Source organism: Aptenodytes forsteri, unplaced genomic scaffold (genome assembly GCF_000699145.1).
Source record: "Aptenodytes forsteri isolate BGI_AS27 unplaced genomic scaffold, ASM69914v1 Scaffold385, whole genome shotgun sequence".
In the NCBI taxonomy this organism is placed as follows: domain Eukaryota; kingdom Metazoa; phylum Chordata; class Aves; order Sphenisciformes; family Spheniscidae; genus Aptenodytes; species Aptenodytes forsteri.
The window spans coordinates 278,524-304,937 of record NW_008795031.1 but is presented as its reverse complement, the minus strand read 5'-3'; the positions used below and the strand labels follow the sequence as shown (position 1 = coordinate 304,937).

At 38.5% G+C, this 26,414-nt stretch overlaps 1 protein-coding gene across 1 annotated transcript in view; it reads left to right on the top strand.

Annotated features, from left to right (window-relative positions):
- ZFPM2 (zinc finger protein, FOG family member 2) overlaps positions 1–26,414 on the top strand; it is a 317,330-nt gene that overhangs the window by 194,501 nt on the left and 96,415 nt on the right. The window contains exon 5 of the mRNA XM_009276304.1: positions 14,389–14,500. Coding sequence (XP_009274579.1) covers positions 14,389–14,500 — 112 coding nt within the window. The remainder of the gene's footprint in view (positions 1–14,388; positions 14,501–26,414) is intronic.

The following is a 26,414-nucleotide window of genomic DNA, read 5'->3' as shown; positions in this document are numbered from 1 at the left end:
CTCTCCCAGCGCTCACCCGCTGCCCAAGGTGTGGCTGTAAATCAAGTTTCACTTGAACTTTCAAGGAGCAGAGGCCGGTGTCGCCTGCGCTGCGTGCGGCGGGAGCGCTTGGTCCTGAGCATCCCTTTCCTCCTTCTAGCTGCTGATTTGGACCGTAAAGCCATGCCACAGCCAGTGCTGGATTTGAGCGCTGCTTCTTTTGTTTGATGTCGCAGCTTGTGCTTGCTCATTCGCCATCCACAGCTTAGCAAAAGAAAGTTTGATCAAAGGTCACCTCCGTGGCTGAGGAGCGAAGAGGCAGATTTTTGAGCATTCATCACCCAACTGTTCCCCTTGGAATTAGCAGGGGCTGTCAGAGGCTCACGGGCTCTGCAGACATGGCCACCTCCCTTCAGTGTGCAAATGGGATCTGAGCTTGTGAAAATCAGGCAATTACTCATTTCCTTCCCTTAAAAACTGAGAAGGTTTGTGACCGTCATGGCGGGGTGCCGGGTGTGTGGAGGTTGCAGTGATCCTCAAGCTAGGCGGCTGCCACGTGAGACCGATGCCCCGCTCTGGCAGTGGCCTCACACCTCACCTGGAGGCCCGTATCTCCTGGGAGCAGGGAAAAAGCCCTGCTCAGTTGGGATGCCAGGTTCAAGCCTGCCTTGAACAGCTGCTGCCAATTAGTGCCAAGTGATATGTGGTAGTCATTTGAAACGGACAGGGTGGCTGGAGTACTGTAGCATTTTAATGCCAATTTCTGTGACAAGAAGAGGAGAAATTCTGGTATGAAGTTTTACTAACTTCTGTAGTTTGATAGCCTCGACTTCTCTGATTCTGCCAATTTCTAAAGCTTTTGCTTTTTTAGAGCTCTTGATTTTCCATACCACTGATGCTGTTTGTGGTGTTAGGTTGCTTTCTCGGCTCCATAACACATGCACTGAAGAGGGGCTTTCTTTTCCTTTTACTGATTTCACTGGGATGTTGAAGTACGAGGAACGTTTGGAAGCTGGCTTTTTTTTTGCTCAGGTATCTGAAAATTGATCTGAAAATTTTATTGGAAGCAGAAGGGATTTGATTTGATTTTCTTTGAACCAGGAAAGGCCTTCAAGGAAAAATTACCTTTTGGAATTAGAAAATCATTATTTGTGAAACTGGTCTGAGCCAACAGTAGAATAGTTTTCTAATCACTTAAATTCAGTCCGCAGCGTGGTGGTACCCAGTGTGATTCTTATTATCACTCTGAGTTTTCATTTCATAGGAAGAAAAAAATTTAAAAATTAACCTGACTCCTGTGACCTAGGTGCAAATTTGTTGTTCTTTTTGATGCTTCCTACTTTTGAAATTCAGCCCACTTCCACTTGAGGACCTCTCCTTGGACTTGTGATCCCAAACAGAGGCTTTACAGCTCCTGAGGGGTCCCATTAGCGAACACGGAGCTGCAGCACTGCTGTCCTGAAGTGGCTTAATCAGTAGGCTGGTGACTGGCAAGAGTTTGACACCAATATTCTGTAGTCGTAGATGTACCCAGTTACTCCATTCATCATTTTCACACTGTTTTGTTTCTACACATGAAAGTGAATGAATCCATCAGCTCCCTTTAAGCAAGTTCCACCACTCTCTTATCAATACCGTCATTTAAACTTAGGATACCAGCCTGTGTATATCCGTCAGTTCCAGAAACAGACATTGGTTCATAGTCAAATTCTTGCTGCAAAGAATTTCAAAAAATCAATGTATGTATTTCTGAGAAAAAGATCCTTTAAATAAACTTGCCAAGCTGCCAGCTTCTTTGTCTATTGTTACTTATTCCAAGTAATAGTTTTTTTGAATTCCCTAAAATATGTTAAAATGGGAGGGGGTTGGGCTTCATTCATTGTTATTTTCAAGTTATAAACATAACACCAGGTCCCTATCTCCCTTTTAGCCCTTCTTTTATGTGTAAATGTTTCATAAGTAGCTGAATGAATTTTCCAAGTAAAACGTATTTTCTTGAAACTGTTTTTACTTACAGAAAGTCTTTTACCCTTACACCCAGCTTCATTGTGTTCAAAACCAAAAGCCTGAAAACAGCATTCCTACACTACTTCTTTGTTTCCAGATTTTAAGATCTATTATGCATAGTGTAGTGCGTAATCATAATTATGCATTCATGATGATGTTTGTACTGGCTTAACTCAGGAATAGTGTGAGAAAGCTAATCTCGAAGCTACAGGCTGTTTTCCTGCACTTTAGATTCTGATCTGAGCTGTTTGTTGAGTCTTACTGGAACCAGAGCCCTGTACTCACCAGTCTCGCTGCCGGACTCTCCGTCTTTATCTCCCGTCCCAGTGAAGGACCTTCACCCATTCTTTGAAAACTTCTTTTTTTCATGGAAACTTGCATAGTTGCGGTTCTTTGTCATGCTGCATATAATCAGTACACTGAAGCAATTTAAATGAGAGCTGTGTTGCACGACTATGTCATACAAGCTACAAAAAATGAGGATCCTTTTAATCTGTCATTGGGCATTTTAGGGAACTTCATTTTCATTTTTATGTGAGAACAGCAAAAAAAACCACCTCACGCTTTTAAGGCAGTGGGGAAAAAACGACCTGATTATGTGTAACATATTCTTCAACTGGAAGAAAGTAACTGCTTGCAAGGTAAAGGTGCTGCTCTGCTCAGTTCATCTTATTGGTCCAAACCTTCTGAAATGATAAAGAAAATCCATAATTGAGATCTGTGAAAGATCATATTGATGAAAAAGCACAGAATTTTGAACTGTATTGTCTCTGAAATCCCCATATTAATCAGTTACTCAATACCATTGTTATTCATTTAAAAATCTACACAAAATTTGATGGAATCGAAGAAAGATTAAAAACCCTAAAATACTGCATAGTCATATGTTAATTTCTACTGAACTAATTTTCTTGTGAAGTCTATTTTAAGATTTTGTGGTTTTTTTCACTGATAATATTTGAAAAGGGGTTTTCAGTGGAATCAAAAAATTTAAAATTTTTGCATGAAAACACTATGTATATCTTATGAAAGTTTAACCAGCTAAAGGAAATTTTACAACATTCTATCTTGGATAGACTAGAAAATAGAAATTATAAGTGAATAGAGAATAACTAAAAATTCCAATTATTCACAGACTTTTCCATCAATATTTTATATATATGTAAAGTTAATACCTCTCCTCATTACTTGTAGACAAGAAAGCATGGAGTAACATTGAAAATCACTAATGGAACCTTGTTCCAGTTTATTTTTACATAAGCAGTCAAGAATCATGCATAATGCAACAGTGTACCAACTGGCAACACACTCACAGGAGATTATTTAAACTTGTTTTTTATGGACACAAGAAGCTGATTTTAAAGCCATCCCTAAGAAGATTGTCCTTGATTTTACATTATCCTGGGTGGGTGTTTGGGTTTCTTCCATTTACTATCATACTCACTGGCTGAAAAATATCCTCGTGTCTGCTTAATAGTGATGGAATTTTCTACATGAAGATGTAAGGAGGAATTAGGTTTTACCCCATAATTATATATTAAATCAGTGCTAACATACAGTTGTAATCAAATCCTTTCATATCCCAAGGCCACACATTTGATACAGTACATTGGAAGGTCAGAATACTTAGCTGAGTATACACCCCTTGAGACTCAACAGATGTACAGATATGCGGCCTAATCCCAAAAACGCATTCGTAAGTCTGGAAGATCAGAATTGAGCCTTAATTCTCTAAAGGACTGCCACAATGTTGTGTGGTCCTTTCATCCAAATTAGAATGATTCATTATGTCTAGTCCATTAGCACCATCAGGGATAGGTGTGGGCCATAAAATCTGCATTAGGATTTCTAAATATGTCAGGGATAATCTTAAAATGAGATAAACTGGGATGTTTTAACTGAACTAAAAATAATTAATCAACGTCATACACGTAGACTTCTGGTTGTTGAATCATGCGTTAAACTTCTATGTTAAATGATTATGCTGTCTTAACAAATATAAAACTTGGGCAGAGGATCGTATATCGGATTTATACTGTTACTTTAAAGTACCGTGTTTCCTGTTGGTAAAGATATATACAAAAATATCTAATAAAAACATGCATAAAAATCTTAAAAAATTGGGAAGAAAAGCACAGAAGATTTTTTCTTTTCCCCAATTCTATTTCAAATGAGTTAGGTAGGAATTTATATGTAATATTTTGTGTGCATTCAGTGTGTGCACCACTGAAGTTCAAGTATTGTGTCATGCATCATCAAGAGAATTACACTGTAATACCTCCACTACACCATTGACTACAATACCTTTGTATTAAATATGTATTTCATAAAGGCCTCACAATATTCATTGGAAATATAATCCTAATAGAGCTGCACTGGATTATACAGTTAAAATATTGGACAAGCATATACAGAGAACTTTTTATTTTCTACCTTTTTCATTCTGGGGAAAAAAAGTGAAATTAGAAAATATTATGTTTTACTGCTGCTAAATCATGACTTTTTCTTATTCACCTTTCATGACAAAAACATTCACTTTTCTAAAGTAAAATACACAACCTGTGTTTGCAGTTCCAGACAAAGTAATAATAATATATAATAAGCAGAATCTGTAACTACTAACTAATCTATAGTTCTGCGTAATGGACTGTTTATAGAAGGCTTTATGCATGTCCTTTTTTATTTTTGTATTTTAATGGATTCCTTAGATAAAAATAAATACATATCATACATGAAATTTGGACTTCTGGAAATGACGGTTTAAATCATCCATTCCAGGGTAAGAAAAAGTACAACAGAGAAAAAAAAATCCAAAATTACTACAAAATAGAAATTAATTCAGTACCACACTGTAACTAAGCTGTAGATGCAGCAATCATTGTGGACGGTTTCAGTGTAAATAGCTGGACAGTGGGACCAGGCAGAATTAACCTGTATGCAACATAAGTGCCTTCATGTCTTCTAGAAAAACCTTTGTAATTGTCTCCTTGGTCGTCTAGAATATCTGCTGTCACATTAACTACCCCAGGCCCAAATGATCTTTGTGCAAAGTAAGAGAGCAAATGTCAGACGATTAACAGGGATTAATGGTTTATCCCAGAGTTTAGTCCCTCAACCCATCCAGCGTAAACTCAATGTTTGTAGAATTGCAGCTGAGCCACACTGAGCAGAGTATTCATCTATTTAACATTAAAAATGCTTAGCAAAAGTGAAAGGAGTTACATTTAAGCAAGTGCATTCGGAAAATATTTACTGGCAAATATCAATGTGGTCTCATTAGTAGAAAGAGAGACCTAATTCTTAGAGTAGACAATAATTTACAACAGGGAGGTTAACCGAGTAGGAAAAATGCGCTGATAATTCAGTGTGAAAGTGTGCAAGCAGCACTGCATTATATCTTGTCTAAAGATAAGTTATATATAGTGTGATTTCATCGGTACAGGTGCATGTCATCTCTGAAATAGTATTATCCAAAGTATTCAACTTTACAGTAAAGCGGAAAGGTTCAACACCCATGGCAGATACCTGAGCACTAAGACACAATGACGGCGGGCATGCTACCCGCAGGTATCAACTCACCACAACAGAGAAGATTCACTTAGCGTTGCCAAGTTTCAGAATATCCTAATCATATTTATGCTAATCACAGCACCGACTAAGAATACAGTTTCCTGGTGCTGGTCATTGTGTAAACACACAATGCGCATATATATATATATATATATATACTGCTTTCCCAAAGAATGACATGAACAGGACAGAGAGTAATAGGAGAAATATAATGAGACAGTCGAGTCAAGAGAGTTACGGCAAAATACACTGCTGTCCATCCCATGCTCTTTGGGAAAGGGAGAAGTTATCTAGACCTAGTTAGTCAGGTATATACAAAACAGAAGAAAGAGAAAGGTAGGAGGACAGGGCAGGGGAGGAGCAACTGCAGAGTGAAGCCAGGTGAAAAGACTTTATAGGAGGGAAGGACAGGAGTAGAAAGCCCATCAACATGGGGTGGTGTGGGCAGGGGAAGCTTACTGGGTGTTCAGAGGTGCAGTTTCCAGCTTTTCCATTCCTGTTCCTATCAGTTGGTTGTCACCTCCTCCAGGACCACATGGCAAGCAGCCAGAAGGAATCGCTGGGACCCTCAGCTAGGGCCAGGCGCTCCAGAATCTGGATTAATTATTTTAAACCTTCCTAGTTCTGGGGACGAGTTTGAAGATGGGTTCCAAGGGTATCCTTGATTAAATAGAACACGCCAAAGTTGCTTTTGACAGCCATTATTTTGTACCTATGTTACAGTGAGATTTGATTTATGTTTATTTTATAGATTTGAAAAAAATGCATTCTAGCTAGGTAACATGAAATGATCTCAACGTTTAGCGTATATTTAATTTGCATTAGGGACATTCATCTGCAGGCCTATTTGATATTAATAAAGAATTTGGAATCATACTGAAATCATGACAAGTCTTAGAAAATATTAACAGACCTAGGTTGTATTTTTTTGTTTGAATATATTCTTTGGTCTGCTTTAGGTTTGTGGATATATGGTGAAATGTATGTTCAGTTTTGTCATTTGACAAGTGATGATCTCTTGGGGTAAACAGCAGGGTTTCTCAGTTGCAGGGAATCCCAGCTGTCTTTTGGGATTCCATCTGTGTGTGCATTTCTTTTGTTTTTTTCTTTTCTTTTTTTTTCTTCCTTTTTTGTGTTTAAAACATTTGAAGGCTTTGGTTTGACCACAGCCTCTTCAAATGTTGCCAATTCTTTTTCTTCTACAATCACCAAAAAACCCACAACCACCCCTGAAGAGACTCCCTCTTCAGATAAGTGGAATCCCAAAATAAATAGCCAAATGTAATGCATTGTAGACTAAGAATGATGTGAGTTGTTTCACAACCAGCCAGTCCACAGGTGCAGCGCTGCCATGTTAACCAGTAGTGCTACATAACGAGAATCCAGAGCCCTGGGCAGAATAGACATGAGGACTTTTTCTTCCCACCTTGTCCAAGATACTGGGAAGTAACACTGACCCCTCCTTCTTTTCTCCATCATTAATTTCATGGCCCATCACAGGCAACAATTTGTCTGTGTGTCTTCTTTCTGCCAGTTAGCATGCCAGAACACCAGTTACATCTGTGGAGATAAACAGGTTCTTGTACTCTCTTCATCTAGCCATAAGACAGGCATCTGATGGATGATACTTGAACACTCCTCTGAAACACTGGATCCCATAAAGTTGTAAAGTAGTAACTAAAAGTTATCCCAGGCTGTCTGCAGATTTAGGTGAAATTAACTGCATCTGTTACGTTTGCATCAGGTTTTCAAAATACATTTTTTTTCAACCACAGGGACTACGGATTGCAAAATTTTTCTTGCATTTAGTTTAAGTTTCAAGATCTCACTGATAGACGTAGCGGGGGCTGTGAAAGCTGAAATCCTGGTGCAATCGTACAATTCCAGAGTACGTGTTTATAGGCTGGCGACTGCTGTGTCTTTGCTTTATTTGGTGATGTTTGTCATCAGCATGGAACTATGGCACCAAAAACCTCCTGACATCTCCAATCTCTTGTGAGTGGAGAGGAGTTGCCTCTGCATGTCTAACAAAGAAAGCCATGGCACAGTGAAGTGCTGCCATGGGCCTTGACTGGCAGGGTTTCCAGAGAAGCCCTGGAGATAAATATTCTCCCAAGACTGAATCCTCCTTGGAAAAAGATAAGAGTTTTCAGGGAAGCTACAGAAATTGAAAGGCAGTCCAGCTGCTTGCACACAAATCGACAACCCCCCCAGCCTCTTCAACTTTTGCCAATTCTTTTTCTTCTACAATCACCAAAAAACCCACAACCACCCCTGAAGAGACTCCCTCTTCAGATAAGTGGAATCCCAAAATAAATAGCCAAATGTAATGCATTGTAGACTAGGAATGATGTGAGTTGTTTCACAACCAGCCAGTCCACAGGTGCAGCGCTGCCATGTTAACCAGTAGTGCTACATAACGAGAATCCAGAGCCCTGGGCAGAATAGACATGAGGACTTTTTCTTCCCACCTTGTCCAAGATACTGGGAAGTAACACTGACCCCTCCTTCTTTTCTCCATCATTAATTTCATGGCCCATCACAGGCAACAATTTATCTGTGTGTCTTCTTTCTGCCAGTTAGCATGCCAGAACACCAGTTACATCTGTGGAGATAAACAGGTTCTTGTACTCTCTTCATCTAGCCATAAGACAGGCATCTGATGGATGATACTTGAACACTCCTCTGAAACACTGGATCCCATAAAGTTGTAAAGTAGTAACTAAAAGTTATCCCAGGCTGTCTGCAGATTTAGGTGAAATTAACTGCATCTGTTACGTTTGCATCAGGTTTTCAAAATACATTTTTTTTCAACCACAGGGACTACGGATTGCAAAATTTTTCTTGCATTTAGTTTAAGTTTCAAGATCTCACTGATAGACGTAGCGGGGGCTGTGAAAGCTGAAATCCTGGTGCAATCGTACAATTCCAGAGTACGTGTTTATAGGCTGGCGACTGCTGTGTCTTTGCTTTATTTGGTGATGTTTGTCATCAGCATGGAACTATGGCACCAAAAACCTCCTGACATCTCCAATCTCTTGTGAGTGGAGAGGAGTTGCCTCTGCATGTCTAACAAAGAAAGCCATGGCACAGTGAAGTGCTGCCATGGGCCTTGACTGGCAGGGTTTCCAGAGAAGCCCTGGAGATAAATATTCTCCCAAGACTGAATCCTCCTTGGAAAAAGATAAGAGTTTTCAGGGAAGCTACAGAAATTGAAAGGCAGTCCAGCTGCTTGCACACAAATCGACAACAAAATGAGGGTCTCTGTCTGTCCACTGGGCTGTTTGGATGGGCTTGTCTTAGGGTGTGATGAATTTGTAATCAGTTACATGATGCAGAAATACATTAAGATAGTCAATGTAAGTGTGAGGTGATAAAGCAGAGTTACCACTCTTCTTATTCAAAAATATCTTAGAACAAATATTAATTAATTAGGGATAGTTTGAGACCTATGCAAATCTCTGCTATTGCTCAGTCCAGAATGACCCCTTAGGAGACCTTCCCAACTGAACTGGTTTGATGAGCTTATAAAGTTTTGCTGTGTTGAGTATGGTGGCTGCCAAAGGTGAACTTAATGTCTCGAGAGGGGACATTCTGCAGTTTCAGCATGTCAGAAGGTACGTCAACCCTGTGACAATCAAATTGAATTTAAATTGAATTTCAAAGGAGGAACCTCCGTCGGTGTATTAACTGGTGTTTTACTATCCCACACTCATATCTGAAGGCACCTGAGGTATATTTACAGTTCTCCTACCAGTACAGTCTTGTTTTTAATTGGCTATATAAAGTAACACTGCACAGTGGGGCATGAGAACTTTCTCCAAGGGCACGAAGACATTTTGGTTATCTTCTGTATCTTTTATGGGAACTCAGACTCTTTGGAAGATTTAGAAAGAAAATCTGTTTGCGGGAACCAAAATACATTTAGAAGAAAAACCCTTGAGTATCTTATGTCTCCAGCAACTTTCCACTGTTTTGGTGAGAGTACTTTAAGGAGGTAGTTTTGACATTACAGAGCCCTGTACTGATTGAAGAAAAAAAAGGTAAAGATAGAAATGTAGTGATTTTTCAATGAATGGTACATCTCCTTAAATAATGTTGAACACTTTTTAGAACACCCATGCCTGGGACAGGATGGTCATGTCACAGCGGCTTACTGAACATCAGCTCAGTACCTGTTTCTTGCCCTGGCACAGCTTCTTAGGAAACAGCTAGCAATGATCAGGCATTTGACATCAGAATTTCATAGATTTCAAACAACTTGTTCATACTGTATTTCCCTTCAGCGTGGGGGTTTCCTCAAGTTTCTGCCAGGCCACAGACATCATATGTTAGAAATCGTTGAAGGGAAGAGCCCATCTAACGTTACTTGTCAGCACTGATTCCTTTTAGCGAGAGTGCAAAACTATTTTCGGCCCGCTGTGATGGCTATTTTTATCTCCATTAACCTCTTGACTGAATATAAACATTTACTGAGGGTTACCTCCCTTGTTTGTCCAGTTGCTGCAAAGGTTAGTGAAAAGTGGATGCCTGCCTGACCTCTTTCATCCTCATTAGCTGACTCTAATTGTTCCCTGAGAGATCACAGTTTTGACCCTGTTTGTCCTTGTCAAATTTGTCTAGTTATGGCATGAAGACATTAGCAGAAATTGCATTTTCAGGTAAAAATGACTGTCATGTAGAATACACATTTGCCTAGTATAGAGCAGTGAACAATATTGTGGTTCTTTAATGTGCCCTCGTTGCCAAAATGTGAGGTTCCTCTTATATGGCCCCATCTTATGGACACCTGTGTTAGTAGATCCCTATGATTATAGTTAGGCAGTAAGCAGGATGTTTTGTAAGCTTTTGAGTAATTTGTAGCAGTTCTTTTGGAGGGAGAAATAAAATTTTGTTTGGTTTTTGAAGTATTATTTTTAAGCAGCTGTAATATTGTTGCTACTGTGTCAAGGAAGCTTTTTTTGTAAAAAACATACCTTTCTTAAACTAGAGATATTCCTAATAGTACTGTAAAAAACCAACAACATAGCATAAAGTAGCTAACACCTCGCTGCCCACCACCACCATTTTGGGAATGACCAACTAAATGTTACAGTATGACAAATATATCCTATGAATTACAGGGTAATTTTCATAGTACATTCTGAGAGTCAGAGCATGAACATACTTTACTTCAAGTGGGATGGTATCCCAAAGGTAAAGAGTTGTCATGAAGAACATTTTGCCCTGTCAAGAGTTTCTTCTGTGTCAAGCCAAGAAAGCCCTTTTTCACGTTCCTTGGTGGATCTCAGTTGTGGTTGTACAGTTGGGGCAAAGGACCTGGCAGGTCTCAATTAGGTATCTCAAATAGACAGGTCCCAGGCTTCACAGGTTGTAACCAGCCCCTTAAATCCCACAGACACTTGGTGCAGATTAAAAAGCACTGGTGTAATGCGCTCAAAGCACGATATCCTGCTTTACAAGCGGGTTGCCGCATTCTGCACCAGCTTCAGCTTTCAAATGGATTTAAAATGTAGCCTCAGGTGTAGCACATTGCAGTAGTCTAATCTTGAGGTGATAAAGGCATGACTGATTTAACCATAGCTTCTTGTTATCTTGGACTGGGGTCTTTTCATTTTAACCATTTTAGGGAAATGGCCTTTCCTGAATCAGCAGGGTTGCTTCAATTCTTACTAGGTAATAAGGCACAACAAGAGCAAGCCTTTGTGAGTGGTGAACACTTCCTATGAATGCGTGAACCTCACAGGATGCCAGACCCCAAGAACTGCTGCGGTGGTCCTGACACATCTTACAGCTCACACAATATGCCTGTGAGGTACTTCAAAGAGAAGCCATTGCCCGTCTCCCTTAGTGGAGCTGCCAAGCTTTACAAGCAGCCAGGGCCTTGTGAAGTTTTGCTTTCATATTAAAAGAAGTTTATTTACATATCTGTGCAGCTTGGGAGCAGAGCTATGGGAGAGTGGGAAATTCTTTTGAGGTGTCCACCAGCTCTTCTGGGCTAGCAGAGCTGTGAGACAAAACACCCTGTTCCTCCTCCAGCCTATCTCTAGTGCCTAGAGACCACTCACAGCTGCCGAACTGATTACAAGTTTTACTGCCAAGCCGACCTGGAAGCTAATTTAGTGATCTCCATGTAGTTCTTTAAGTTCCAAAAAAGCCCTGCGAACTGGGGGATGGCAAAGCGAACTCGCGTCCTGACTGCTGGTGCTCAGTCTGCCTGCTGCTGCTGTTGCTTCACCTCAGAAGGGATGAGGCACCAGCCTGGGCTCCTCTCATTGTCTAGAAGAAACAGGGGCGGTGGCCTGGGACTAAGCCTACCGCTTACTAAAGGAGAAATTAATCTCCATGAGAAAGTCAAACAGTATCTCTGCATCTCATTTCTTCCTCAGCAGTATGTGGTTAAGTATAATCCTTTCCCAGGACATACTGTTTGTCTTGTCCATGTAGATAATAAACTATTGCCCAGCACAAGAAGATCCTGATATTATTTGAGGCTTTTTGATACCACCTTAATGCAAATTATACCCTTACAGATGGGAGAGACATAATGAAATGAGTTGCACTGTCTTTTGGTTGTACTTGGGATTACCAGAGACTGAGAGCATATATAAGCATAAAAAACATGTTAAAGGCTTGACAGAAATGGCAGTTGGAGAAATGCAGCATGTGGTAGGAACATGTCCCGGTCTTCCTCTTCATTATTGCTATGCAGTCACAGTTGCTAACATTCATGCTAAAGCTTATATTTAATATGGGTATGATTATCAGCTATGTGAAGAATAGCCGCTCTTCCTTGTTTTCATAGCAGTCTTAGCGCTGTTTTGGTGTAAATGACACTACAGTCTAGACTTTTCTGTAACAGAAGATAGAGATGATACTTTGATTACCTTTCATCTCATCTCTTGCAGATCTTTTTCAGTTCATGCCTCATTTACATCATTATTTTCTGTGCAGTCCATATGTAAATACTTTGCACTGATGTCATAATTGGTAATATCAGACTTCTTGATAATTTACATATGAACTTAACCAAATTTAAAAAAAAATTGTTTACTGGCCAATTAGAAATCAGAATTTAAATTCAGATTTCAAACGCATGCAGTTGGGTTGACTCTAGTAATACTTCATATAAGCAAACACACTTTCTGCAACTTCCCATGGAGAAAGCAACTGGAATTGAGACATCGCATGTCTCTGGTTGCAGTATTTTTACACTAGGCAGGTATGTTGTTGCTAGCTGTTACGTTCCTCTTTACCAATTTTTTTCTTCATCTATATCTGCTTTTTCCAACACTTCTGGAAGATCAATAATGTCATGGAGTGCATATAGAAGTGTGACTTATGCATAAACATTTGTATGAAAAATGCAAAATATAAAATGTAAATTAAGCAAGAAATACTATATTTGATACAACAGTATTAGAGAAGAAACAGAAAAAAACAACTGAAAATGTGAACTGTGACATTCAATACATCTTACTCTATCATCTTTATTAAAATACCTATATATCATCAATTATATTAAATATACCTTATATAAGATTATGAATCTAATCTTATGTAACTAAAATATTTTAAATAATATCTTATTTTCAATAAATATTTTCATGTATATTTTGGGAATGTAATATTTTTTATGGTAACTTACTTAATATACTTCACTACACTTCTAGAACAGTCATAGGTAATGAATGTGACCAATGCATATAGAATGTCCATGTAAATATATGATTTTCGGTATCTTAAAATTTTGTAACTCTCTTAATCATATAGAATATCACAATAGAACATAGCTGGAGCCAACTAGAGAATTATTGGTAGAATATAAAAATAATTAATCACATTCTCTTAGAAAAGGTTGGAATGTCTTGGACAGAATTATATCCCAGAACAAAAAATAAATTAAAAGTTACATGGTGACTGTTGTACTTTGTACTCTCTGTTGTGGTTTCATGCTTGATACAGAGAAAAAGAACTGTGAATGATAGAAGTCTAAGTGGCATCTCAGTGCCACGTACTGACAAACTCAGGAGTACCCACAGGGTTTTTGCCATTTGATTCGTAAGTTAAGTGTTAATAAATTTGAAGCCTCTACCTTATCTCCTCAAATACCAAATTCTCTAAATATAGAATCTGAAATATACACAGGAGATGGTATTGTTAAATGTGCATCTCCTTGCCTGCATGCCTTTCAGGTGCAATGGATATCATGCTTTACTTTTGTGCCTTTGAATTTATTAATACAACTTCTTTTATAGTCTGTTTGGAGACAAAGTGCAGTGAATCATTAGCATTATTATTATTATTTCAGACATAGTGAAATCACACATCAACACTTAGCAAAATGGGAAAAATTCCATTATCCATTCACAACAATTTCCTATCATAATACAAACGTTACTCAGGACAGATCTTTGAAACGGATACCGATTCTTTAAATTCTTTCCTGTCTGTTTCAGGAAATAGTGAGATCCCGTTGATAATGAAGTACAATGTGTCTAAAGTTCACTTCTAAACACTTGGCTCTTTGCTGTGAAAGTCATCTGCATTCCCTTTATAATTCTCAGCCACCAGAGAACTGCTTAATCTTGGACATCTGATCCAATATCATTCGGAAAAATCCTTGATAATAGTTTCACCATTCAATCAATGAAAGAACTAAAGCTTACTGCTCGTGTCTTATTAAAAAAAGTCCTGAGGCAGGGGAATAAGAGCTTGGCTTATGGGTTTTGAGATTTTGTTGTTTGCAAATAAAATGATTATTACTATTATTATTCAAGTTCTTAATCAAGGCAAGCAAATGGCATCTGTTTGTTATCATCCTTCCTACAGAAGACAAAGGCTTCAGTCCCTATGGTACTGACTGCTGGCCCCAAGTGGTTGCTGGATGTGACTTGGCAAGGAGTAGAAGACAACAAAAACAACTGCATTGTGTACAGCAAAGGTAAACACAAGCTGATTTTTTTCTCTACTTTCTTGTGCAAGGTACTGAGATAAAAATATACCTGTTGCATAATAGGAAAACGAAGTAGTTTGTTTCCCCTTAAAGTGGAACATTTTTCATTCCCATTTTCCTACCCTGCTCTGGTTTTGCCTGTTTTTTTTTTTTTCCCTTTTAATGATACAAAAACCTGACATGGTGTCTGTAGTGTACTAAATGCTTTATAAACACAGAAGGACATCAGCTGACGTAAGACATACCATCCATTTCTCTCTGAGAGTTAGTGCTTCTCGGGAAACATCAGTAAAATCTATACACTTTAGAAAGGTGGATTCTTTCTGACATTTTATTGGACATACTGGATAGCATTTCTCCATGTTACATTACATTGTAGACTACTAACTGAAATCTGGTTTTATAAGAAGAAGTCGAACTTGATTGGACTATGATAAGACTTCATGTCAGCATGGTAACAGAAGATAACTGGAACTGGATTTCAGGGTTGTCGCCTCTGACATTCCCGTCTCTGTGTAGTGGCATGACGTGATGATGCTTCACTGGAATGTATTGGCTAGTGGCAATGCATATAATTTCTGTCTTATGTGAATTGTCAGATTTGCTGAAGTCAGTATGAGTTCTTACGAGGCCCCCCAGACTTGCTTTGTCTAACCTACCACATCTAACAGCTACTTTGGCTCAAGATGCAAAAGCTTTTATCTTGCATCTTGAACCAACCCAAAGAGCCGTGAGTTCAGTCCATAGTGCCATGGACTATGCACCACGCTGTTTGGTCAGTCACTGTGAAAGCTTTGTACATGCGGTTATGGTATCATTACAGTATGTTTAAAAAAAAACAACCGACAACACTTGAATACGTGGAATAAGAATAACTTATTTAGTGTAGCTTTTTTTGGCATTTCCCCTGAAGATCAGGTTGCAAAACTATGACTTTCCTTCCTTGTATATCAACCACCAATCTCAGCACTTTGTGAATACTTCAGAACATGCACTGTTCTTGTTTAATTTCTTTTAGGTTTTATTTCTAACCAAACAGACCTACTGAGATCAAAGATTTGTTTGCTGAGGCAACCTAGTGACCATTTCAGCATACAAGCATCCAGGCAAATAAGCACCCATATCAATATATTAACATACAAAACACTAATCATAACATCAAAGACTCCTAAAAACTTACTAGAAACAATTACAACTTGTTCCTATAATCACTGCAATTTATACACTTATAAGAGGATTGCTTTTAAACTGCCACAAACCTTTGAAAGTTGAAACACTGAAAACAGGGAATTTGCATGTTAAAAATGAGTTGCACACCAGGGTCTTATAAATTCTTTCTATTATAATTACAGAATGCCAACACATTCATTCTGCAACCTGAAACACCTGCAGTACTAGAGAACTGGGCTCAGGTCTAAAAAGGGTTGAGCTGCCCTTTCTTCGCAGCTTGCTGATTGCTGCCCAAGTGGAAGAAGCAGCAAAGTGGTCTGAGTAATATAGTGAAGCTTTTCTAGTGAATCCAGAACTGCAGTTTGCTATTCGTGGTATTGAATACTCCAGGCAAACTTTTCTGCAACAACTTTTTAATGTAATGGGAAATTACTTTCACTCCAAAATACAGCTTCTGCAAATTCCCATAGGATAATGTCTTATCAAGTATTACATTCTTTCTGTAATTATAATAATACTTAGCACATATATACCAGTAAGACTTTTCATCTTCAAAGTACTTTACAAACACTAACTAATTCATTAGACAGTTTCAGTGCTGTCTGAATGAATCTATTGAAATACGATTTTTTTTGTCAAATACTAAAAACTTTCCTTAGTTTGGGTCAGTCTGTAGCCCAAAACATTAGTCTTTTCATTCAAACATGCTGGATTTTGTTTCACTGGTGATGCTGGTTATTTTAGTACTTGGTTAAGAAGGTATTGTGAGACAGTCATGCAGTGCTCAAGGCGAATTCTGTTCTCTCTACCGCAGATGTGTATTATAACTAAAGTTGATGATAAATTTGAGCCCTAATTTATAAATACGTGTTAAATCCTGCTACTTCACTAAACTAATGCAGGAAATAAGTTGTAGATATGCTTTACCTTCACTGCATTCTGTTCATCTCTTTGCACTTTGAGTTGGCTGCTCTGTCGTTCATGAAGCACCTACACTTGCCTTGAGCTCTGCTGGGACTTTTGTACTAGAAAGATTAATTGGCTTGGATCACAAAACAATGTCAAATAGAAGATGGTAAAATAAATAAATAGAATAATGTTTCCTCCTTCAATTTGTATCTCATCATTCCAGATTACATTGCCTTGATTTGTGTTAGCTTTCTGTCTCCTGTAGTGCCATTACTTCTAATGAAACGGTGTTAGCTGGCATGTAGTTGTAATTCGATGTTATGTTGTAGTGGCATGTGTATAATTTTGTTAGTTTGCTTAGTAATACTTTGTTATTTCTGAAAGCAATTAGCTGAACAAATGTGTGGAATTGTACATGTAGCAGATTTGGCCACCTGGGAGATGCTTTCCTTGCTATACCCAAGATGAGATGAGTGGAGTAAATTGGCATGCTTCTAAGAGGAAAATAAGTTTGAGAATTGGCTAGCAATACATGGTACTGGTCGATCAGTTGCTGTCTCAGAAGCGCATGCCATATTTCCTTTTAGCTTACTACAGTGATATCTTTGAGAGCAGAATTTTCCCCAGATCTTTCAGGAGAGCATAGGAATGTCAGTCTGACTTCCAGTTCACTAGAAACTATGGGCACCATAGTCGCTCACGTATTGCACGCAGAATAATCACAGGGAGAGGAGTCCGGCATGTAGTTCCTATTGAAAGTGAATCTGAGCTGGCTAGCTAACTCCCTATTTGCCTTCAAAACTCTCCATGAAATATTTTCCTTAGGCAAGCAAACACAAGAAGTGTGTGTCTGCGTACGTATGTGTATATATATGATGTACATATATAGGATTATATTGCTAAGTTATTACAGTGGAATCACAATTCATCTTCTATGTAAATTTTTAGATTAAGAAACCAGTTATTTAAAATCATACACCAGAGTACATTCAGAGTGAATAGCTATGAAATAACTATTCAGTATTTGAAATTAATTCTATTTAGTTTAGGATCACTTACTTCTATCTGTATTTTTTATAACTGTTTCCCCCAATGCTGTGACAAATTAGAAACGGGAAAAACAGTTCATTAGTATCCCTTTTTACAAGGTCTGATACAAGCTGGCTACTCATGGCATGTGCCATTATCCCATTCTATTTTTTTGAAAGGAAACTTTTACAAGTGTAATTACATTTAAAAGACATGTTCTTTTTGTTTTAATATTTATGTCAAACTTCTCTCATGTTTCAAAAATAGTCTGTTCAATAATTTAAGAGATGTCCTAGAAACAGTAACTGAAATTTTAGAGACAAATTTTAGGAATTGTACCTTATCTAGTCTAGATTTATAAATAAGTTCTTTCCAAAAAACAGCTACAGAGTTTCAGTGATTCAAGCAAGATACACTGGTGGGAAGTATTAATGCATGAACTGTATGTTCATTGCAACATAGTGTACTTGAGAAGCATTTGTGCCTAACAAACAGAGTCGTGGATCAGACCTGGTAAATCTCTAAGACCAGAGGTAGGAGTCCCCCCGCAACCTAGGAAGGGGCTGGGGTATTAACTGCAAATCTTCCACTGGGACTGTAAGGGATTTTAAAAATTTATTACGACTGAATAGAATAGAAATGGTGTAAAAAATAGAGTTGCACAGACTGAAAAACATGTTCATATAACAGACATTTTTCTAGATATTATTTAAGCCATTTATGTGAAATGTATGGATATCGTATGTTTAGTGGCACTGTTAAAACAGGGTGTCTGTACAAATATTTAGCTGTGGGAATTATAAAATCATAAGGCGATTAAGTTAGCTAGTTGTGAAATTCCAATATTGCTTTTTAAATGACTTCAGGATATAGGAGGTGCTAAGGTTATTATCTGTTATCAGGAATACAGCGGAATTGTACGACTGGATAATAACTAAACAACTGACACAATGTAAAATTACATTATCAGTGTGTTAAAACAAAATTGCGCCCTAAAGGAGTCTACATGCCAGCTCAGAGCTGCAGTGTAATTATGCTTAACTCTGATAATTAAAATACAACGGAGATCAACAGAATCATTTTCATTAAGAAAATTATTAATGATGGTGGTATAACAGTAATTGATTGCAGAGCACCACAGGATAACTCTGTGCAGGAAACCCAACATGTTTAACGTGTGGCCGGTTGGGTTGCATTGCGTACCACGGAGCACGCTGCCTGGCCAGGTGGCAGCTGCGGGGCGCGTCTTCTGCTGTAAACCCCAAGTCAGAAAATGGCTGCTTTTCAGGCTGCGGCTTGGAGGGAGAGGGCTGGGTGCTGGGGGACGGGGCGGCGGGACGGGGTCGGGGTCGGCTGCCAAAAAGGAGCTGGCCGCTGGCAGCGACTCGCACGCTTCTCGAGCCATCCGTCATCTCATTTCACGTGAGGCGGTGTTTGGTTTTGCATTTCCATTAGTGATTTACTGATGTTATTTCCTCCACTGCCTGGCCTCGCTGAGCAGTTTATGCCCTTCGTTATTTCTGAGAGGATGCGGGAGAAGAAACAAAACGTCCTCGCCTCAGCGCGGTTCCACAGGCACCGCGTGACATCTTAGTAAGTAATTCCACAGGATGGTCCTGTTAATTGTCCCGGTGGTACAGACGCATGATATCAATGCCATAAAAAGCCTCCATCCCTCCGTAAGTGAAATCGCAGTCAGTGCCCACTGAGTGACTATAACAAAATCCTGGCTAGGGAGGATGTTGCCTAAGGGTAAGATCTGAGAATTGTCATTTTCTTTTGGTGAACACAAAAGGGGGGGGGGGCAAATTCGGGGGAGTGCTTCTCCACACAGCTAAGGGATGGGTGCTTGCTCAAACAGATGCTACTTTTGAAAGCTGCCCAAAAAAGTCTATTCTCCAATCACAATAGAGAACAAGCCTGCTAGGGTGGATTTACAGGATGAGATTAGTTAAAATGACAGCTGCCCACACTGAAACTGTGTCATGTAGCTAATTTATAAATAGAAACTCGAGGAGAGGCAGCACACAGGAGAGGGCAGAGCAGAAGTCGGAGCTGGAAGCAGTGCTTCCCCTGGCTGTGCTGCCCAGTGATTGACTTAAAATAAGTCAGTAAATGTATAATTGTTTACTTCACTGGTACTGGGATCGGTTATTTAGCTGATGCATGTGCCATGTGTTGGAAGATACAAGAGGTTACATGACATTACTAGAAGAATTGATGGCAATTTTTAATTAATTTTGCTAATTTAAAGTAAACAGTCTATTTTTTACAATATAGGAAAAGTCAGTTGTCACAACAGAAGGGTTCTTAAATTTTTCTTTAGTGACAGAGGATTACTTTTCTTAATTGTTCTATGAGATCCTTGATACCATGTTTTCCTCAGCAAATGAGTTTTCAGCTAGCAAATACTGTTATTTTTTCCCCTGCATCTTCAGGCAATGTAATGGTACATTGCGCCACAGACATATAACATCAGAGACCCTAATGAGACACAGGTCAAACATCATAAGGAGTTTAAACACTGCTGCATTAGAATATGAGTATATTTTGTTTTGGGTCAGAGAACAAGTTGTTTAACAGGCCAAAGGTTAACTTGGGGCATATATTTCAGATTGCAAGGGGCTTCTTTCGACATACTATTAAAAGCAAATTGAGTGAATTTACTTAGTCTGTTCCATGTGGACAGTCAGAAAACTGCAGTATCTGCTGTCCCTCTGGATGCCTCCATTAGCTAAACAATGTGCTGAAGCCTTTGGTGGTGCTACAGGTTTTTGTTCTTTGTATCCACTGACAAAAAAATCTGAGTTTTTAACAAAATGCATGCTATGCTTGTCCTAATATCAAAGGTCCATGGAAAAGCTTGGTTTACATTTCTTTTTCCACAACACTGGAAAATTGCAAAATATTTCTCAAGAGAAGTATGATTGTGTGTATAGTGCTTACATAAAATAGTATCTCTACAAGGGCAATATACCTTCACAGTCATTGGAAGAAAGTCTAATGGATACAGACATAAGGACATGATTGGTAGGCAAGTAGAAGGCACCATTCGTGTTTGGTTTTGCAGGGATGTTGAGAAGAGAGGATGCCTGATGACACTGTTGCAAACAAAACTATTGCAAATCAGTTCTGCTACTTTCCTCCCTGGCCACAGAAGGAGAAAATATTTTGTCCCCATGACTAGTGATATTTATTGCTTGCTGATGGCAATCACAGTGTTGTGGACTTAATTCAGACACAATTCAGCTTCAAAGAACTCACAAAGCAGAACTGTACTTTTTCCTTATTTTTATTTTTTACCTATGCAAATAGATCTAATGGAGGATTATCTGCTTTAGGGAGTTTAGAGGTCAGAGCCTTGTATGTGGTCTTAATTATATATAAGAAAAAGTTTATTTTATGCATCTTTATGGAATTAGAATAATATGCATATAATAGCATACAATGAATTATTACATGCCCTCTAAATTCTAACCATGTAGATGATAAAGGGAAGATGACAAGAAATGCAGGGGTACAGCTGTATTTCCACTTTCAATATTAAAATGCTTTTGTTCATTATTAGTGCATTTCATTTACATAGCAGCCAAGTGATATTTTTAGGTTGTTCTCATATATACATTGGTTTGGGTTTTTTCCTTGTGTTGTTCTTGTCACTTATTGTGTAGTTTATTTCATAGATTGAAATTGGAATTCTTTTTCATTTGAGGAGGCAAGGAAATAGGCAGAATACTGACATGATTTGCACAGAATTATATATTTTGGACTGAAGCTATAAAAAGCTGTAAACTGAGTCTAACACTCAGTTATGAGAACATGTTCAGGATGGAGAAGCCCAGTCTGTACTTCACACTGGGACCATATGAAAAGAAATATTGCTTCAACCATTCAGACCACTGGCAAAAATAAATGCAAACATCATGCAAAGATATTTTTTTCAAGATATGTATTTGTCCCTCATTTTTCTAAGTCAATTGCAGTAGAATCAGTCATTTAGAAATAATTTTAAGAAAAATATTGTCATTATTTTCAGGATATGACATAGATGCTAAATGTGTTTGATTTTCTTTTTAATTAAATTATTTTTTTTCAATTCATTATGCTAAATAAATATTGAGGCCTGCAGTAAACTTTGTGACCCCTGTGGCTCATGGTAGCGTTACCTCTGTCATCTTCCCTGCAAAGCAAAAGGGAAGGAAAAAAGCCCCCAAATTTGCTGAGCCACACATTCCAAGTTGTCGACAACCCCATCCACAAGAAAACAGAAGAAAATATATATGCACTCTGTCCTGTCAAAAGGCTTTCGCCTTATCTTGAGAGACTGTCAGGGCAGGAACATCATGGAATGGACAGGAGTCTATTAAATTAATAAGCTGCTGGATGGTGTCTGGAGAGTTATGATGCTCCATAAATCCAGTTTGATCATGGTGGACAAGGTTTAAATCTGCAGCCTTCTAATACACATCCAGGTCCTGGATTGGATTTGAAGTTTTGTGCTGGAGACACAGAGATAGTCCTGCAGCTTGTGAATTAAGATTTATCATTTTTTCATACCGGGGTTTTTTTTTCCTACACTTCTTGACAAAAATGAAAACACCTTAGGGATCCTGGCAAATGTTACCGCTTGAAATGAAAGAGCTGTTGTCAAGGTGAAACCGTGACCTAGAAGCCTAAAATCAAACCTTGGTCATTCTTTTCAGGCAGCTCCATTGGTGCTGAGTATAAAACGTCTGTATGGGAAGAAACAGGGCTGGATTCATCTCCAGCCTGTTTTATAGTGATTCCTGTCAAATATGCCTGCTGTGTGTTTGTGATACAAGACAAACTAATGGTGTGCCATATGAAAGCAAAAGCTAAAAAAAAAGTAGAAATATATTCTTTCCCCATTCGAGGTGGTTCTGTGTATAACTGACAGTGCGCTGTGAGATTTCTGTGCTCCTTACCTCTAAATGGATTAAGCCTGATGGTAATAATTCAGGGAAGACTCTTTCATAGCATTCAAGGTGCCAAGCTCCCAGGAAAACCTGTGTGATGTGCAGCCGTGATGTCCATGTTGACTGTAGAGCTGGACCGCCTGGAACACAATGTTAAAATCATGTTGGATGTGTTTTGTCTCCAGCTGCTTATAAGCAAGGTCATTATTATGGCACAATGGGTGGAATTCAAATGTCTCTTGGCCACTTAATTGACCTGCTAGCCAGTGATTCATTATTAGGTCCCTAAGCTCATATTCTTGTTACTCTGGAGGCTCCGGCAGGTGATTGCTATGCTTGCTTACACAGGCAATGGCACAGCCAGCAGTTCTCTCTTCTCAAATTCCATAGCCATCTTTTGGATCCTGCCTAATTTATTTATTGATGATAATTAGAATCTGTGTTACTTTTAAAAGCTATTTGTGCTCATTTTTGTTCTCATTGTTAATTTAGGAGCTTAAAGAGACTTCTTGACATTAGAGAAGTATAAAAACAATTTGTATGTTAAAAGAAATTGATAGGTCCTGTTGCAGTGCCAAGGACACTGAGATTTGTTTTATGCTCAGGAAAATGGATTCAGAAGTGAAAGCAATTGAAGTAGCTCTTCTGGTGTGTAAGTTTCCTTAAACATAAATTGGGATCAAGATGTAACCCTCAGTCATATCCATACGTACATGTCCCTCCATTGTCTTCCAGAAATTACCTAAGAGCAGTAGCCAGAGATCATATGTGACTGAATCCTGACCTCTCTATTGATCCTGGGGATCAGTCTGTGTACTCTCTGATCCAAAGATCAATGTCAGCATTTCTCTCCTTCTCCCATGGCATTCCAGCAGCGCTCCCTACTGCAAACAGAGGCCACAAGGAGCAGGACTTCACAGCAGGGCACTGTGGTGCTGAGGCCAGCAGTGCGGACCACGTCCGTTTTTCCTAATGCAATGGCAATTGCACCCTGTTATTTGGATCAGGTTATGAAGTGTGTATCGTGAAATGGGGAGGAGGGAGAGTGGAGGTTAGGGAACAAACTCCAGCATGGCGCAACACACAGGAGTCCCTCGTTGCAGCCCCCCTTGCAAATGAGGCAGGATGCTCCCACTGCCTGCAGCTGCCCTTCTCCTCACCAGTGCTGGGCACCACTCAGCCTTCCCACCGTTTTAGTCTTCTCTGAATAGAACTGAAGAAAGTATGGAGAAGTTGCAACCTGCTTCGGTATGTGTTTAATATTTAAGGAACAAACCCCTGTTACTGAACCCCTGTTACTGCAGACAAGGAGAGAACTTAGCAGCTTTCTTAAAACTTAATTTCTTTTGGTGTTACAAAAAGAAGAGAAAAAAAATAAAAAAGCTCTTTCAGATTTGATTTTTTCTTTCTTGTTTCCGTTTCATTCCATCAGGGCATATGGGGCAATGTGATGCTGACAAACAAATCTGCGCTAGAGTGTGCCCGAATTGTGATATTTGAAGCTAGTTGCAATGTTGAAGCAGGTGTAGTAGAGATGTTCTGTGGGTGAGTGGTGATGCACATGACTGAATCAGTCGGTGGCATGCAGAACCAAGAGTTGTTGCTGGAGCAGAAATTGCCGGAAAGATAATTTCCTATGATAATATCATAGTATACAGGCATATTTACATGCATACATGCATGGAGCCTCAGTTAGTGTTTCACTCAAGCCACCAAAGGTTCTGAAATCTCTTCCTATAGCTGCAATATATACTTCTGCATAGGCAACTCCAGCTATTCTGAACAATTATACTTTCAGAGGTTAATAATCATTGAGAGGAAATATTATTTGGAAAAGAGTTTAGAAGATAGAAAGAATAAGTCCTAGCTAACATTGTTAAGGCTCGAGAAAAGTGCTAGTATTAGCTTTATAATTTACAGAAGAATGCTAGTTTTGCAATAAAGTGGTGAAAGTAGAAGATGACACAGGGAAAAATATACATTTTAGGGAGTGCAAACCAATGTAAAAAGAATATTGAAAAGTTGGATTGTATTAGAAACACTAGAAGAGAGGTGTATTCAGACTTATTCAGATGGATTTAGTAATATTGTAACTTCTTATTTAAAAAATAGAAGTGCACGGTCAGATAATACATACTGGGCCATATAACATTGTTTTGGTGAATGGAGAATTCTTGTTTGTAACAGTGGTGATATAGAAACACACAAATTGAAAATTTGCTTTTACAATTGAATATATAAAAATAATGTGGTAGAAGCATATTGAACAGTAAGGACAGTGCACAAATTATTCACGATCTGAACAAATGAAAGACACTTTTGAGAAAACCAAGGATCAGTGAGTTAACGGGAATTGACTGATATGCCCTAACCTTCAACTCGGAAACTAAGATGAAGTATTGTGGTTGGTCTGTTAGCTGAAACAAATGTTCAGATACGTAGGAATGGAAGCATCTGAGATGTAGGAGAGACAACTGTGTCTTTGGCCAGCCAAAATGTTTGTTGATATTATAAGTGGGCGATTGAGCTTAAAGTATAAGATGAAAAGGAACTGGTTTACATTAGGAAATGAGAGGGGTGGCATCAAGTGATCACTATGCATCTTCTATTAATAAACTGTTCTTTTAAATGTGAACGGGCTCACTTTTATGGTGGCTGCATGTGCATTTTAATGGATTTAAATTATGTGAGGTTTAAATGCATTTTCCAGTTACAATTAAATGAAAATTTAAAATAAGACTGACAGATTGCTAAGGCTAAGCCAGTTTTATGATTAAGGTTCAATTAAATTATATTTGTCGTTGGAGCAAGTGAAGTATAAAATCACAAACAATGATATTTTTCAGTGGCTTACTTTGGTGGAAAGTGTAGCCTGAAGTATGACTTCAAGACTTTTATCTTCCCTTCCTTCCTAAAGTAGAAATTAATTAGGGCTAAACAAGCGTTGGCTATACGTTCAGAACCCCATCCTGAGAGTCTTTTGTGGACCAGTGGTCCAGGAGCAATTTACTAAGAAAGCTGTTTTGTGATGCAAAGTATTATGTATTTTATTTGGGTTTAACTAGCTAAGTTAGGGGAAAAGTTGAAATTTTAATAATGGTTTAAAGACTGAACCGATTTTATTGCTTTCATGGAAGCCACTGTTGGCCCTTTGCACTCTCTCAGAAGATCTGCTGAGATCAACTCTTTAAATACAGTTCTTTCTCTTTCCATGTACTTTCTATGTAAATCCTTAAATGTCATAAGCTTTGTAGTGAGTCAAGGAGAGAATGCTGGTTTTGTACACGCAAGCTGTTTCTCAATTACATCCACTGCACCATAACGCATGAAACATGACAATTTTCTGGCTTGCCACGATATGATCATCAGCTTTATGTAAGTGTGGTTCTGCTCTGTTTTTCTGATACACTTCCTATAATTCATTATTTATTTTCTCTTCATTTTAATCTACAGAAATGTATGTGAAAGGAACAACTTCCTGCATTCCATTTCTTTGGTTTGATTATAATTTTATAATCTAGAACATAACGAATGGATTAACTTTGAGCAACTTGAATTTTTTTGACATATTTAAAAACCGATCCACAGCATCATAAAAATTGTTCTTTCCAAAACACCATTCCTCTCCTTTATAAAAATGCTCCTAAGTGAGGTTAAGCAGAAAAAATTAATTTCAGATCAATTACACCTAAAAAACCTCTTTAATAGATTCAGCTAGAAGATTCCAAAAAAGTGATGAGCTGATATATGACCTTCTTCTCTTTAAGAACATACGGACATATTCAGCAAAGTGAAGCCTGATCCTAGTGTTAGCACTTGGATTTTTGTTGTGTGTTGCTAATCATTGCAAAGTCTAA